Source organism: Euphorbia lathyris, chromosome 2 (assembly GCF_963576675.1).
Source record: "Euphorbia lathyris chromosome 2, ddEupLath1.1, whole genome shotgun sequence".
Taxonomy (NCBI): domain Eukaryota; kingdom Viridiplantae; phylum Streptophyta; class Magnoliopsida; order Malpighiales; family Euphorbiaceae; genus Euphorbia; species Euphorbia lathyris.
Window position 1 is genome coordinate 91,808,381 of NC_088911.1, and position 13,252 is coordinate 91,821,632.

Genomic DNA, 13,252 nt, shown 5'->3' on the forward strand with positions numbered 1-13,252 from the left:
CTTTTTCTCAAAGAAGAAATTCTAATTTGAAGCTTTTTGCATCACAATTCAGGTGGCAAAAATTCACATTCAACGAATATGTACTGGTATGCTTATTTTTCTGATTCTTTTGACATATATTACTTAGATTTTCAATTTTATATCTGATGGTAATACGTTGCTTTTGTTTTTATTACCTAAAATTTGATTATGGAACAGACTCATGTGTACATCATTGGGTACAAGTATGGCAGAAATGGGTGGCTCAGACAGGTGGTTGAAGTATGGTATTCTGGTAGCAATATTAACATGTTATGTCCAGCAAATTTCTGAAGCTAAAACATTACTAACTAGTATGACAGTAGGGCAACAACTCGAGGTATCCGACACACTTCAATCGAAAGGAGGGTTTTTTGCACTAGGATTTTTTTCTCCAACTCCAAATTCAACTGATAGGTATTTAGGAATTTGGTTTATAAAAGCCAAAACAAGGGCTGTGGTTTGGCTGTCAAACCGAGAACAACCTTGCATCAGCTCTTCTCCGGTTCTAACCTTCACCGAAGATGGAAACCTTGCAACAATAGACGGGAAGAATACTTACAATGTAACAAATGCAACAGTAAATGATATAAAGAGTACAAGAGTTGTAATGTTAGATTCAGGAAATTTAGTAATGGAAGACAATAAGTCAAAGGTTTTATGGGAGAGCTTTGACTATCCGACTGATACGCTGATGGCTGGAATGAAATTGGGATATGATCATTCAGTAGGAAAGACATGGGCAGTTAGATCATGGCGTAGTCCGGTAGATCCTAGTATTGGGGCTATTAGTTTGGTGCTTGATCCAAAAGGATCTGGTTGGACTTTTACAGAAAGACGTGTAAAAAACATGACTTACGCTTATGGAATGTATTGGATAGGAAATCGTCTAAACAGTTCATGGGGGTTGAATATAGATAATAAACAAGTCAATTACACTTATACCATGCCCTCAAAGGATTATGCTACGGTTGTATTCGAGCACAATAAGACAGATCTGTTCATAAGATATACTGTTGATAACACTGGGCAGACCAAAGTTTTAATTTGGCTCCCAGGTTATACTGATTGGGCTCAATTATTTTCATTACCTAACAGAGAATGTGACTTTTATGGTTATTGTGGTATGTGTGGAGTTTGTGATCAGCAAGGTTCAGAGAATCCATGTTTTTGCTTGCCAGGATACGAGAAAATTACTGCTGATGCAAACAATGAAGGATGTAAGAGGAAAACAGAATTAAAATGTAACTCAAGCACGGATGCTGATACCTCTTACCACTTTATTGAGGTCCCTCAAGTAACATTACCTGCTGTCTCAGATATCTATTTTGGATATGCAAGTGAGCATGATTGCAGAAATGCCTGCATGAAAAGTTGTAATTGCAATGGTTATTCTTTCAAATATTCAAGATGTGCATTATTTGATAAAAATATTGTCAACGTGCAAAAGCTTCCTGATAAAGCCCCTAATCCAGATTCTATATTTGTCAAAGTTGCAATTATTGACACAAAAGGCAAGATTACTTCAAACACATAGACAATCCTTGGATCCTCTGCTTACTCTACTAATAGTTTGTTGTTCAATAATTTAACAGCTGCTGAGCCTCCTCAACCTGTTCTCAATGGATGGAAGCTATGGATAACCGTCATCACAACCTTATCTGTAGCAATTATTTCTTCATCCTTGTTCATTTATCACTTCTGGAAAGAAAAGCTTGCACAAGTAGAAGGTAAAACACTTGAGATGATTGGTGCAATAATCCATTTAATCATGAAACTTAAGCTGATATACAAATCAAATACCCATTGGATTTAAAGGATGCACATGTACTACACACCCACTTTACCAGGTTCTGAAATTTCACTAACAAATGGCATCGACTAGTAGGACTGACTAAGAGATCGATAACACATCAAAAGAACCATTTGACCAAAAAAATTAATCTGATAAGATCCAAAATAGTATTTATTATTTCTAACAATTGGTAATATTACCAACACCGGTGCACACAAATATTTCTTGAACTCAAATCTTGTACAAACACTCACTTTTATCTTGTGTTGAAATTTAATTGATAAATAAATTGCATGAGCTTTGAACACTACCAAACATCTAAAACAATAACTTATCAATAGCATGACCAACATAATTTCAGGTGATCATTTCTGACATTTCAAAGAAACATTTGGTGTTTTTGCACAATGTTTGAATTTTATGCAAGTGATGAAAAGCATAAAATGAGTGTATTTATATATGTATGAATTTTGTTGCCAGGAAAGGACTTATTGACATATAATTTTAATGAAACTACTCCGGAAGAACCACCAGCTGGAGAAGAGCATGGAAGAGGTATTACAGGATACCAGATTCCTCTTTTTAAATTTTCAAGTGTATGCACGGCTACAGATGATTTTTCGGCTACGAACAAGCTTGGTAAAGGTGGTTTTGGAGCTATATACAAGGTAAGTTAATACCATCTTAGGAATTTATAATGGACATATATAAATTTTCAAATCCCAATAGAAAAAAAAAAAAAAGGGCGGCCCGGTCGCATTACGCGTCCCCGCTGAGCGAGGGTCCGGGGAGGGGTCCCACCACAAGGGTGTATTGGGGGCAAGCCTTCCCTTGCCAATTTAATTGGCAAGAGGCCGCTCCTAAGACTCGAACCCGTGACCTCTGGTCACACGACAACAACGTTTTACCGTTGCGCCAAGGCTCGCCCTCAAAAAAAATTTTCAAATCCCAATATAAGAAAAAAAAAATTCCCCATTTTACAACAATTGAGATTTTGTAATTCAGGGAATATTAGATAATGAGGAAGTGATAGCGGTTAAAAGGCTTACAAAATTAGTAGCTGGAAAAGGATCAAAAGAAGTAAAAAATGAAGCAATGCTCATTGCTGAACTCCGACATGATAATCTTGCGAGGCTTCTTGGTTGCTGCTTGGACGGAAATGAACATATAATTATCTACGAGTATTTTAAACATAGAAGCTTGGATCTTTTCCTCTTTGGTTTGTACTATTCATCTTCATTTATATATATAGCATTGATTTTATTAGTTTATCATGTATATATGATTCTCATAATATAACCAAATAATTGACTTGGAGCAGATCCAAATACAACCAAGAAACTTGACTGGGAAAATCGCACACGTATCATTTATGGGATTGCCGTAGGACTTAATTACCTTCATGAATATTCAACGTTACAAATTATTCATGGAGATCTGAAAGCCAGCAACATTTTGTTAGATGACAATATGAATCCAAAAATTACAGATTTCGCAATGACAAGAATTTTCGGTGCAAATGAAACTCTAGCAACTAATAGAATGTGTGGAACTTTGTAAGTAGAATTGCCTAAGAAGTTGCAAATAATTGCAATCTCAAATATATATAAAACTACTAAACAGGGTTGAAATTAATAAATCAATTTTTTATTTAACGAACTGCAGTGGCTATATGTCTCCTGAATATGCTTCCAAAGGCATTGTTTCGAATAAATCTGATGTCTTCAGTTTTGGAGTTTTAGTGTTGGAAATTTTGAGCGGGAAGAAGAACAATTTTCGTAATGCAAGCTCCCTCAATCTATTGGTATATGTAAGTGAAAATTTATATTAGATGAGAAAAATTCACTTTTTTATTATTATGATGTCTCAAGTACTAGACAGAAATAATATTCTTTTGGTTTCACCTTCAGGCATGGGATTTATGGAATTCTGATAAACCATTGGATTTCATCGATCCGAACATTGGAGAATCTTCTACCAATATGAAGAGATACATTGATATTGCTCTTCTTTGTGTTCAAGAAAATGACAATGAGAGACCTACAATGTCTGATGTTGTCATGTATCTTGGAAATGAAGCCATGGATCTGCCAACACCAAAGGAACCAGCTTTTGCTAAGTCAAGAGCCTTACTTTAACAGAGTTTATGAATGGGCCATGCAAGTTCTGTTAACAAGCAATATGAAACATCAATCATAATTTAACCTTTCACGATTCTATCTTCTGTGCATCCTTATTCACTTGATAATCTGATGCTTTTGCCTTGAGATGGGCTTGCTTGGCATATGGAGGATTCTTCGATTCGTATTTGGGGTTTGGTTCGGGGTTCTGCATTGTTGGTATCTAAAGTGAACTATTTTGTGAACAGCATATGCTAAAGTCCGAGAGAATGACATTAAGTCGAGACCCTTATACTGCCTAATGGCCTGAGCTGGAATCAGGAGCTAACTGAGTCTTCTTTTGAAGTTAGAGATATTGAAGCTATTCTTTGAATCCCCATGTGTCATATCACGTGTGTGGCGTTCTGACATTCCGCTGGGACAAGATTGGTTTCTTCTCAGTCAGCAGTGCATATAAAACAGCTTCTTGCTTTGCTTCACTCTTCCCTGCCTTCCATCTCTAATTCCATGGTCTTCTTTCTGGTCTCATGCAATTTTGGCTAAGGTTAAACTCTTCTTGGAAGCTAGGCTCTTATGTTCGTCCAACAGCTACTTTTTCCTTATCTCTAAGGGCATTAAAGTGTCTCCTATATGCAAGCTTTATTGTTAATCGGATATGAGGATGACATTCTTAAAAATGTTTGGTCCTGTGTAAACTTAAAAATGTTTATTTTCCAGTCATCCTCTACCTTGGTTTGTTTAGACACATGGGTTCGTCCTTTGTCCACAATTTAATTTAACAAGGTTTTATATGAGAGCCTGTGCTTTATGGTATATTAAAAAATGGCTTTATTTGGCATAAGAACACAATTTGTATATAGCTTGCATTCATATTGCAACGGCTGCAAAGCTTAAAATATATATAATTTGCAAAAAGATAACATAGCTTCCAATCTTTGACAGTGTTTTACCTGTGACCAGATGTAAGAGGCGCTTGAAAAATCACCCCTAAGCTAGCTATCATCCCACCTATAGTGAGAAAACACTAGTGTACTAATAGACAATACTTAACAAATTGGCTAGATCCGCAGCTAGCTAGGTTTACACACCATTAACAACTTGGACTTCAATTAAATAGACCTAGGGTTTTTTTTAGACATTCTATCAGAAAAATCTTGAAGTGCAAACAGGAAAAAAAAAAGGGGGAAAAGAGAATCCTAATAATTTGCACAACCAACCCTTTGAAACGGAAATCACAACTACAATGAGGAAACAGAAACGTCACGACCGTATCAATTAGGCCGAGTTTCTCCAAGAGCGAGCTCAAAGAGTAAGGGAAACATCAAAATCAAACAAAAACACACAATGCACCTAAAGAATACAATTCCAAAGCAGCAAAACCAAGTTAAAAATGAGTGACGAGAGAGTGGTGGAGCTTACTGTTTAGAGCGGGAACTCCTGTACCATGACTGAGGATCTAGAAGGTCTATCCAAAATTATCGAAGTCCGGACATAATCTGCAATTCTGATCGATGATAAAACAAATCAGAAAAAGAGAGAGAGGGAGAGAGAGAGAGAGTTGGAGCTTACTGCGTAGGACCGGAGCTCCTAAACCTTTAGTGAGGGTCTAGAGAGCTCAAGAGAAATGCAGATAAAGAAAGAAAAAGGAAGGACTTTGAGAGGGATAGAGAGGAGGAAGTTTGGGTTGGCAGCCAGAAAATTACAAAACTGGTTCAAATAGTACATCCACACCAATTAACCAAGCTACTATCTTTAGGACAACTTCGTGATGGGTGTATTGTACCCGACTAATGAAAAAAAAAAAAATAATACTACCTCATTGTGAGATATTAGTGTGAGGAAAAAAAGTGCATAATTGTCACGTTTCTATTGGGAAGGTCCAATGGACCGGGGCCATAGTAGAATTTTTTCTATATTTAGACTATATATTTGTGACTTTCCCAAAATACTTTTTATATATATATATATAAGAATTTAGAAATTTCGAAAATAAAAACTTAGAAATTTCTTACTTTTTTTCTTCTTTCTCTCTTCCATTTCTCTCTTTGATTCTTTCTTAGTTTACAAATTTGGCAGTCCGTTTTTAATTATCGATTCATATATACGTAAAAAAAAATTTCTTGCAAACTTCGCACTTTGTTTTTTTATTATTTTATACTTTTTCCCCAGAATAATACGTTCAATACATTATTTTACTTCGCATTTTTCACATTTTGCGAAGCCTGCGAACACAATACTATTTAAGAACAATAAATTTACTTCGCATTTTGCGAAGCATGCGAAGATAATACTACTTCGCAGAATGACTTTTTCTTCGCATATTTTGCAAAATACGAAGTAAAAGTCGTGTTCTTAAGTAGTATTCTCTTCGCAGGCTTCACAAAATGCGAGGTGGTATATAACATTAAAATCATAACAACAAGAATGCAATAATAAGCCAATGAGGGTTGGTCCGAGTGGTAAGCCTTCGAATATATCTTAGCTTTCAGGACAAACATAATACAATACAAAATAATCATAGACCTTATAATATGTTTTTCAAAATAGAAAGGACGAAAAGGTTAATAATGACTAAGGATATGGTTATAATGTGTTTTTCAAAATATAAAGACTAAGGCCCTGTTTGGGAATTAGCTGTTAGCTGATTACATTAGCTGTTAGTTGTTAGCTGATTACATTAGCTGATTTGACTAGCTGTTTGTGTAGACCTGTTTAGTAAAAATTAGCTGATTGATAATAGCGGTTTGTGCAAAAAGACGAATAAGGGCATTAATTTTGGCACAGGAGAAGAGGGAGTCTATTTATTAGGGTTAAAGAAGTCCATTAATTTTAATATTACAAAACGCTAATTGAGAAAAAGCTCAGAGCTTTTTCAATTAGCGTTTTCATCCCAAAACTCTCTCCCAAACCTCTCTCCACCAAACACTCCAATTAGCGGTTTCAGTGGTCAAACCTCTAAAGTTGGTCAAAACCGCTGAACAGATCCTACCGCGGAAAAATGCAGTTTTTTTCATCCTCTCTTTTTATCCCAAAACGCTCTTTGCCAAACAGGGCCTAAATAGTGTGTTACGTAAAAAGTATAGAACTAATAAATTATTTACTAAGATTAATACAGGATTTCATTTCTAAATAAAGAAAAGTAGTTGAATATATATGTCTCTGATAAACTTGTATTTTTCTCAAAAAAAAGAAACCAACAAGAGGTTTCATATTCAGCTATTAATAGTACGAAATTCTCGCATATTATCCCCTTCAATTTCCTATTTTTATTAGGAGAACTTTTATCATACTCCACAAGTATTGTAGGTTTTCTCTTCCATCTTTTTTTTTTCTTTCTCCATAGAATAAAATCTATTTTGAAGCTTTGCATCAATTCACAATGATCAAATTCTTTTGAGCAATCATATTCCATGAATATTTACTGGTATGTACCCTTAATTTTCTTATATTTATATGAACACAAACACGAACACACATATATATATATATATTACTTTGGTTTTCGCTTTTGTTTTGATGATGAAACAGACTCTATATTCGGGAATGACTGAAATCGGTGGATCAGGCGGGTGGTTAAAATGTGCTATTATCTTATCAATATTATCATGTTACATCCAGAAAAATCCTGAAGCTAAAGGATTAAAAAGTTTGACAATTGGGCAACGAATTCCGGTATCCGACACACTTGAATCAGAAGGAGGTCTTTATGAGCTAGGATTTTTTACTCCAACCCCAAATGTAACGGATCTTTTTCTAGGAATTTGGTTTACAAAAGCTAAAACAAGGGCAGTGGTTTGGGTGTCAAATCGAGAACAACCTTTCACCACCAATTCTCCTGTTCTAACTTTGGAGGCAGATGGAAATCTTTCAGTATTGGATGGAAATGCTTCTCACAAGGTAACAAATGCAACGATTGAGGATAAGGAAATAAGTGTTGCAATGTTAGATACAGGAAATCTAGTTTTGCAAGATAAAAAATTAAATGTTTTATGGGAGAGCTTTGATTATCCGACTGATACTTTATTGCCTGGAATGAAATTGGGGTATGATAACAAAGTAGGAAAAGTATGGGCAATAACATCATGGATTACTCCAACGGATCCTAGACCTGGGACTATTCGGATGTGGCTTCATGCAAGTGGTTCGGGTTGGTCTGTTATCGAAAGATTTTATCGAGGACGATATTTTGCCTATGGAACTTATTGGTTGGGAGATAAAATCAACACAACTTGGTCCTTCAAAGTTCATCAGAACCGAGTCCAATACAATTATTCCATGCCTAGAAAGGATTATGCTACAGTTATATTTCAAACAAATGGGAGTGATTTATTCATCAGATATAAGGTTATGAATACTGGACAGATGAAGGTCTTAATTTGGACTGAAGAATATCCTGATTGGACACAATTATTTACGTTACCAAATAGAGAATGTGATTTGTATGGTTTTTGTGGTAAATATTCAGTTTGTAATCAGGATAATTCGGCTGTTCCATGTTCTTGCTTGCCAGGATATAAAGAAGTTTCACCTGCTAATTGGGAAAATGAAAATTATAGCGACGGATGCGAGAGGAAAACAAAACTAGAATGTGGTAAAACAAAGTTCGTTCTCAAGGAGGTTACAGGAGTAACATTGCCTGTTTTGTCAAATATCACTTTCGGATCATTCAAGACCGAACATGAATGTAGATCAGCTTGCAACATGAATTGTACTTACATGGGTTATTCTTTCAAGCATTCACGTTGTTCCTTATTTGATTTTGATATTACCAATGTTCAGAAGCTTCCTGTTAATTCAGCTGATACTGAAACTATATTCATCAAAGTTGCTGCTTCTGAAATGAACATTCCAAAACCAAGCGAACATGTTCTCACCGGCTGGACCCTATGGCTCACCGTCTTCACTACCTTATCTATAGCAATTGTTTCTTCTTTCTTGTTCATTGTGCAGTTGTATAAAGAGAAGGTTTCACGAGAAGAAGGTATTCATAACATCCCCATTTGCAAATGATGTCATCAACAGTTATTTTACAAGGATGAATAATGACAATTAATAAGAATAATGACAAACATCACTGAACTGAAACATTACTGAATTCAAATTCTATAATTTTATTTCTCATGTGATATCAATTTGTTGATACAGGAAAGGACTTGTTATCCTATAATTTTCATGAAGCTGCTCAGGAAGAGCCACCTTCAATAGATGAGAATGGGAAAGGTATTTCAAGATATCAGATCCCACTGTTTACGCTTGCAAGCGTATGCTCAGCTACCGATGATTTTTCGGCTGTCTACAAACTCGGAAAGGGTGGTTTTGGAGCTGTATACAAGGTAGAGAAGAGAGCTTAATTTATTCAAATTCAATGCCTTAACATAAATTTACAAATTCCCTCACAAAGATTTGGTAATTCAGGGAACATTACAAAATGGAGAAGAGATAGCTGTTAAAAGGCTTTCAAAAATAGCTGAGAAAGCATCAAAAGAAATTAGAAATGAAGCACTGCTCATAGCTGAACTTCAACATGATAATCTTACGAGGCTTCTTGGTTGCTGCTTGGACGGACATGAAAATATAATTATCTACGAGTATTTTCCAAATAAGAGCTTGGACTGTTTTCTCTTTGGTTTGTACTATATATCCATATTCATATTCATCTTCATCTCCATTTATATATATATACAAGCTTAGCTTTGAATTCAATATTCTTTATCATAAAATTAACTTAAACTTTATTAACAGATCCAACCGCGAACAAGGAACTTGACTGGGAAAAGCGGACACGCATCATTCATGGGATAGCAGCAGGACTCAATTATCTACATGAATATTCAAGGTTACAAATTATTCATGGAGATCTGAAAGCCAGCAACGTTTTGTTAGATGATAATATGAATCCTAAAGTTTCAGATTTCGCCATGACAAGAGTTTTCGGTGCAAACGAAACTCTAGCAACTAACAAAATGTTTGGAACTTTGTAAGTACATTACTGTAATTAACAAGTTGCTATGTCAGATTAATATATGAAATTACTAAATATATATTTTTTTGGAGCAGTGGCTATATGTCTCCTGAATATATTTCCAAGGGCATTGTCTCAAACAAATCTGATGTCTTCAGCTTTGGAGTCTTAGTGTTAGAAATTTTAAGTGGGAATAAGAACAATTTTCGTACTGCTACCTCTCTCAATCTACTAGGACATGTAAGTGAAAAATAAAATTAAGTAAGAACATTAGATATTTTTCTTTAATGAGCTTATTTAATTAAAATGAAGTGATTTTGGTTTTGGATTCAGGCATGGGATTTATGGAAATCTGATAAACCATTGGATTTGATGGATCAAAGTATTGAAGAATCTCATAGTCCGAGTATGAAGAGATACATTGAAATTGCCCTTCTATGTGCTCAGGAAAATGACAATGATAGGCCTTCAATGTCTGATGTGATGTCCTATCTAGGAAACGAAGCCATGGATATTCCAACCCCCAAGGAACCAGCTTTTACTAAGACAAGACCTTTAAATTGACATTGTTCCGTTAACAAGCATACCTTGTGAAATTTATATCAAAATCAGGATTCTATCTTGTCAACTAATTTGAATCCTTGAGAATGTGAAACAATCATCAAATGTACTCTGCTTCAATTTAAAAGACAAGTAAAATTTCCTCAAAAAAAAAAAAAAAGAAAAGAAAATTTAATGCTTACAAAATAAATATCAGTATTTATGTATATCTATAGTGGATTACTAGTATTTTTTGCATATAAATATTAAAAAAATTTGTAATTTAATAATTAAAATTAATAACATAAAAGTGTTATCTAAATTAAATTTTATTATTTTACTTTTTCGTTTAGTTTAAATAATCATTTTATAGATAAATATAATAATATAATTAAAATTAATATATTATATTTTTTTGTCAGTAAAAAAGGAAGAAGTGACGCCTCAACTCTATCGTTATTGTTTCATACTCCCTCCATTCTCAAATAAGTGTCGTTTTAGAGTTTTTCAAACAAATTAAGAAACACAATTAATATGCACTTTTTTTTTTGAATAAAGGCTGGGAGATACCCAATATTATTAAAAGCAAAATCAAAAAATTAACAACATAGCATCTAGAAAACAACAACTAAACAAAACGGAAAGAATCCCTGCCTAAAGCATTATCGCGAATGAGAAAAAAATAAAAATCCGGAATTCCATCCCACCAACAAAAATCCGAACTAACTCTACCAAAATCAGCCAGCTTATCCTAAACAAAAATTTACATGGGTTAACTAAATAAAAATTCTCTCTCCTATAATGGTTGGAGAAAAAACTTTGAAAGCTTAAAAAACACATAAATCAAGACAAAATTTAAATGTTTAGACCAAAAAACTATACTAAATTTTATTGAAAAACGAAAATGACACTTAAAAAAGAACAAAAACAATCTAAAACGACACTTATTTAAGAATGGAGGGAGTATTATATATAGATATCTAGATAATTAGAAAGAATTTAGGGATTAATCTAAATTCTGTAGAACTCATAGATATAATACGAATAAAATAAAACTTTTTATAAATAAATATAATAATATAATTAAAAATAATTTATTATATATTATATTATGTATCATTAAAAAATAAAGAGGTGACATCTCAGCTCAATCGTTACTGTTTTACATTATATATAGATATGCAGAGAATTAGAGAGATTTTAGGAGAGATTTTAGGGATTAATCTAAAATGATGTAGAACTCTTAGATATAACACGAATAAAATAATCTTTTTTTATAGATAAATATAATAATATAATTAAAAATAATTTATTATATATTATATTATATTTTTTATCAGTAAAAAAGGAGGAAGTGACACCTCAATTCAATCGTTACTGTTATATATATATATATATATATATATATATATATATATATATATATAATATTATATATAGATAGATATACAGAGAATTAGAGAGAATTTAGGAGAGAATTTAGGGATTAATATAAATTCAGTTGAACTCTTGGATATGATACGAATAAAATAATCTTTTTTATAGATAAATATAACAATATAATTAAAATTAATAAATTATATATTATATTATATTTTTTATCAGTAAAAAATGAGGAAGTAACAACTCAGTTCCATCGTTACTGTTTTATATTATATATAAATATGAAGAGAATTAGAGAGATTTTAGAGATTAATCTAAATTCTGTAGAACTCTTAGATATAATATGAATAAAATAATGTTTTATAGATAAATATAATAATATAATTAAAATTAATAAATCATATATTAAATTATATTTTTTATCAGTAAAAAAGGAGGAAGTGACAACTCATCTCCATCATTATTGTTTAATAGTATATATGCAGAAAATTAGAGAGATTTTAGAGATTAATCTAAATTACGTAGAACTCTTAGATATAATACAAATAAAATAATCATTTTATAGATAAATATAATAATGTACTTAAAATTAATATATTATATATTATATTATTTATCAGTAAAAAAAAGGAGAAAGTTACACATCAGTTTCATCGTTACTGTTTTCTATTATATATAGATATATAGATATACAGATAATTAGAGAGATTTCAGGGAATAATCTAAATTCTGTAGAATTCTTAAATACAATACAAATAAAATAATTTTTTATAGATAAATATAATAATATAATTAAAAATAATTTTTTATATATTATATTATATTTTTTATCGGTAAAAAATGAGAAAGTGACATCTCAGCTCCATCGTTACTGTTTTATATTATATATTATGTATAGATATAAATAAAATGATCTTTTTTATAGATAAATACTATAATATAATTAAAAATAATTTATTATATATTACATTATATTTTTTATCAGTAAAAAATGAAGAATTGACACCTCAGCTCCATCGTTACTGTTTTATATTATATATAGTTTACATATGCTGTAATAAGTTCAAACAAGCACTATCCAAAAACATAATTTATCTATTTATATATATGGAAAGGTCCTCAATGGTTTCAATCTATGCCATGAAATCAAAATATAATAACTCCTTAATAAATACACATCATGTTTCTCTCTCCTTAATTAATATATTAAACATAACTCCTTAATAAATACACATCATGTTTCTCTCCCCTTAATTAATATATTAGACTTTCTCTCCATATTGAAATTAGTGTTAAATTATTGGAATCCTAATTTTAATATATATATATATATATATATATATATATATATATATATATATATATTTCTGTTAAATATCGTTTTCTACAATATCCTAAGTGTATTAATCAACAAAAACAAATCATTGAATAGGT

The 13,252-nt window shown here is 32.2% G+C and overlaps 1 protein-coding gene, 1 long non-coding RNA gene and 1 pseudogene across 2 annotated transcripts; 2 read left to right on the forward strand and 1 right to left on the reverse strand.

Annotated features, from left to right (window-relative positions):
* Positions 1 to 903: 903 nt before the first annotated feature.
* Positions 904 to 5,641, reverse strand: LOC136218945 (uncharacterized). Its single transcript, XR_010683985.1, has 4 exons — positions 5,503 to 5,641; positions 5,353 to 5,437; positions 1,326 to 1,380; positions 904 to 1,214 (listed from the first exon to the last, which is right to left on the reverse strand). It is a non-coding gene; the product is annotated as an uncharacterized lncRNA (long non-coding RNA).
* LOC136220227 (G-type lectin S-receptor-like serine/threonine-protein kinase At1g61460) lies at positions 1,404 to 3,867 on the forward strand. Its single transcript, XM_066008017.1, has 4 exons — positions 1,404 to 1,430; positions 1,556 to 1,748; positions 2,294 to 2,481; positions 2,819 to 3,867. Exons 1-4 carry the CDS (start codon positions 1,404 to 1,406, stop codon positions 3,110 to 3,112), a joined length of 702 nt encoding a protein of 233 aa, XP_065864089.1. The 3' UTR covers positions 3,113 to 3,867.
* Positions 5,642 to 7,476: 1,835 nt separating the features above from the next.
* On the forward strand, positions 7,477 to 10,459 carry LOC136217239 (G-type lectin S-receptor-like serine/threonine-protein kinase B120; annotated as a pseudogene).
* Positions 10,460 to 13,252: the final 2,793 nt, after the last annotated feature.

Coding starts and splice junctions, on each gene's coding strand:
- LOC136220227 (XM_066008017.1), top strand. CDS start 1,404: ATGGTTATTCTTTCAAATATTCAAGAT. Junction 1,431..1,555: donor TTCTTTCAAATATTCAAGAT/GTGCATTATTTG, acceptor TCAAACACATAG/ACAATCCTTGGATCCTCTGC. Junction 2,482..2,818: donor GTTTTGGAGCTATATACAAG/GTAAGTTAATAC, acceptor TTTGTAATTCAG/GGAATATTAGATAATGAGGA.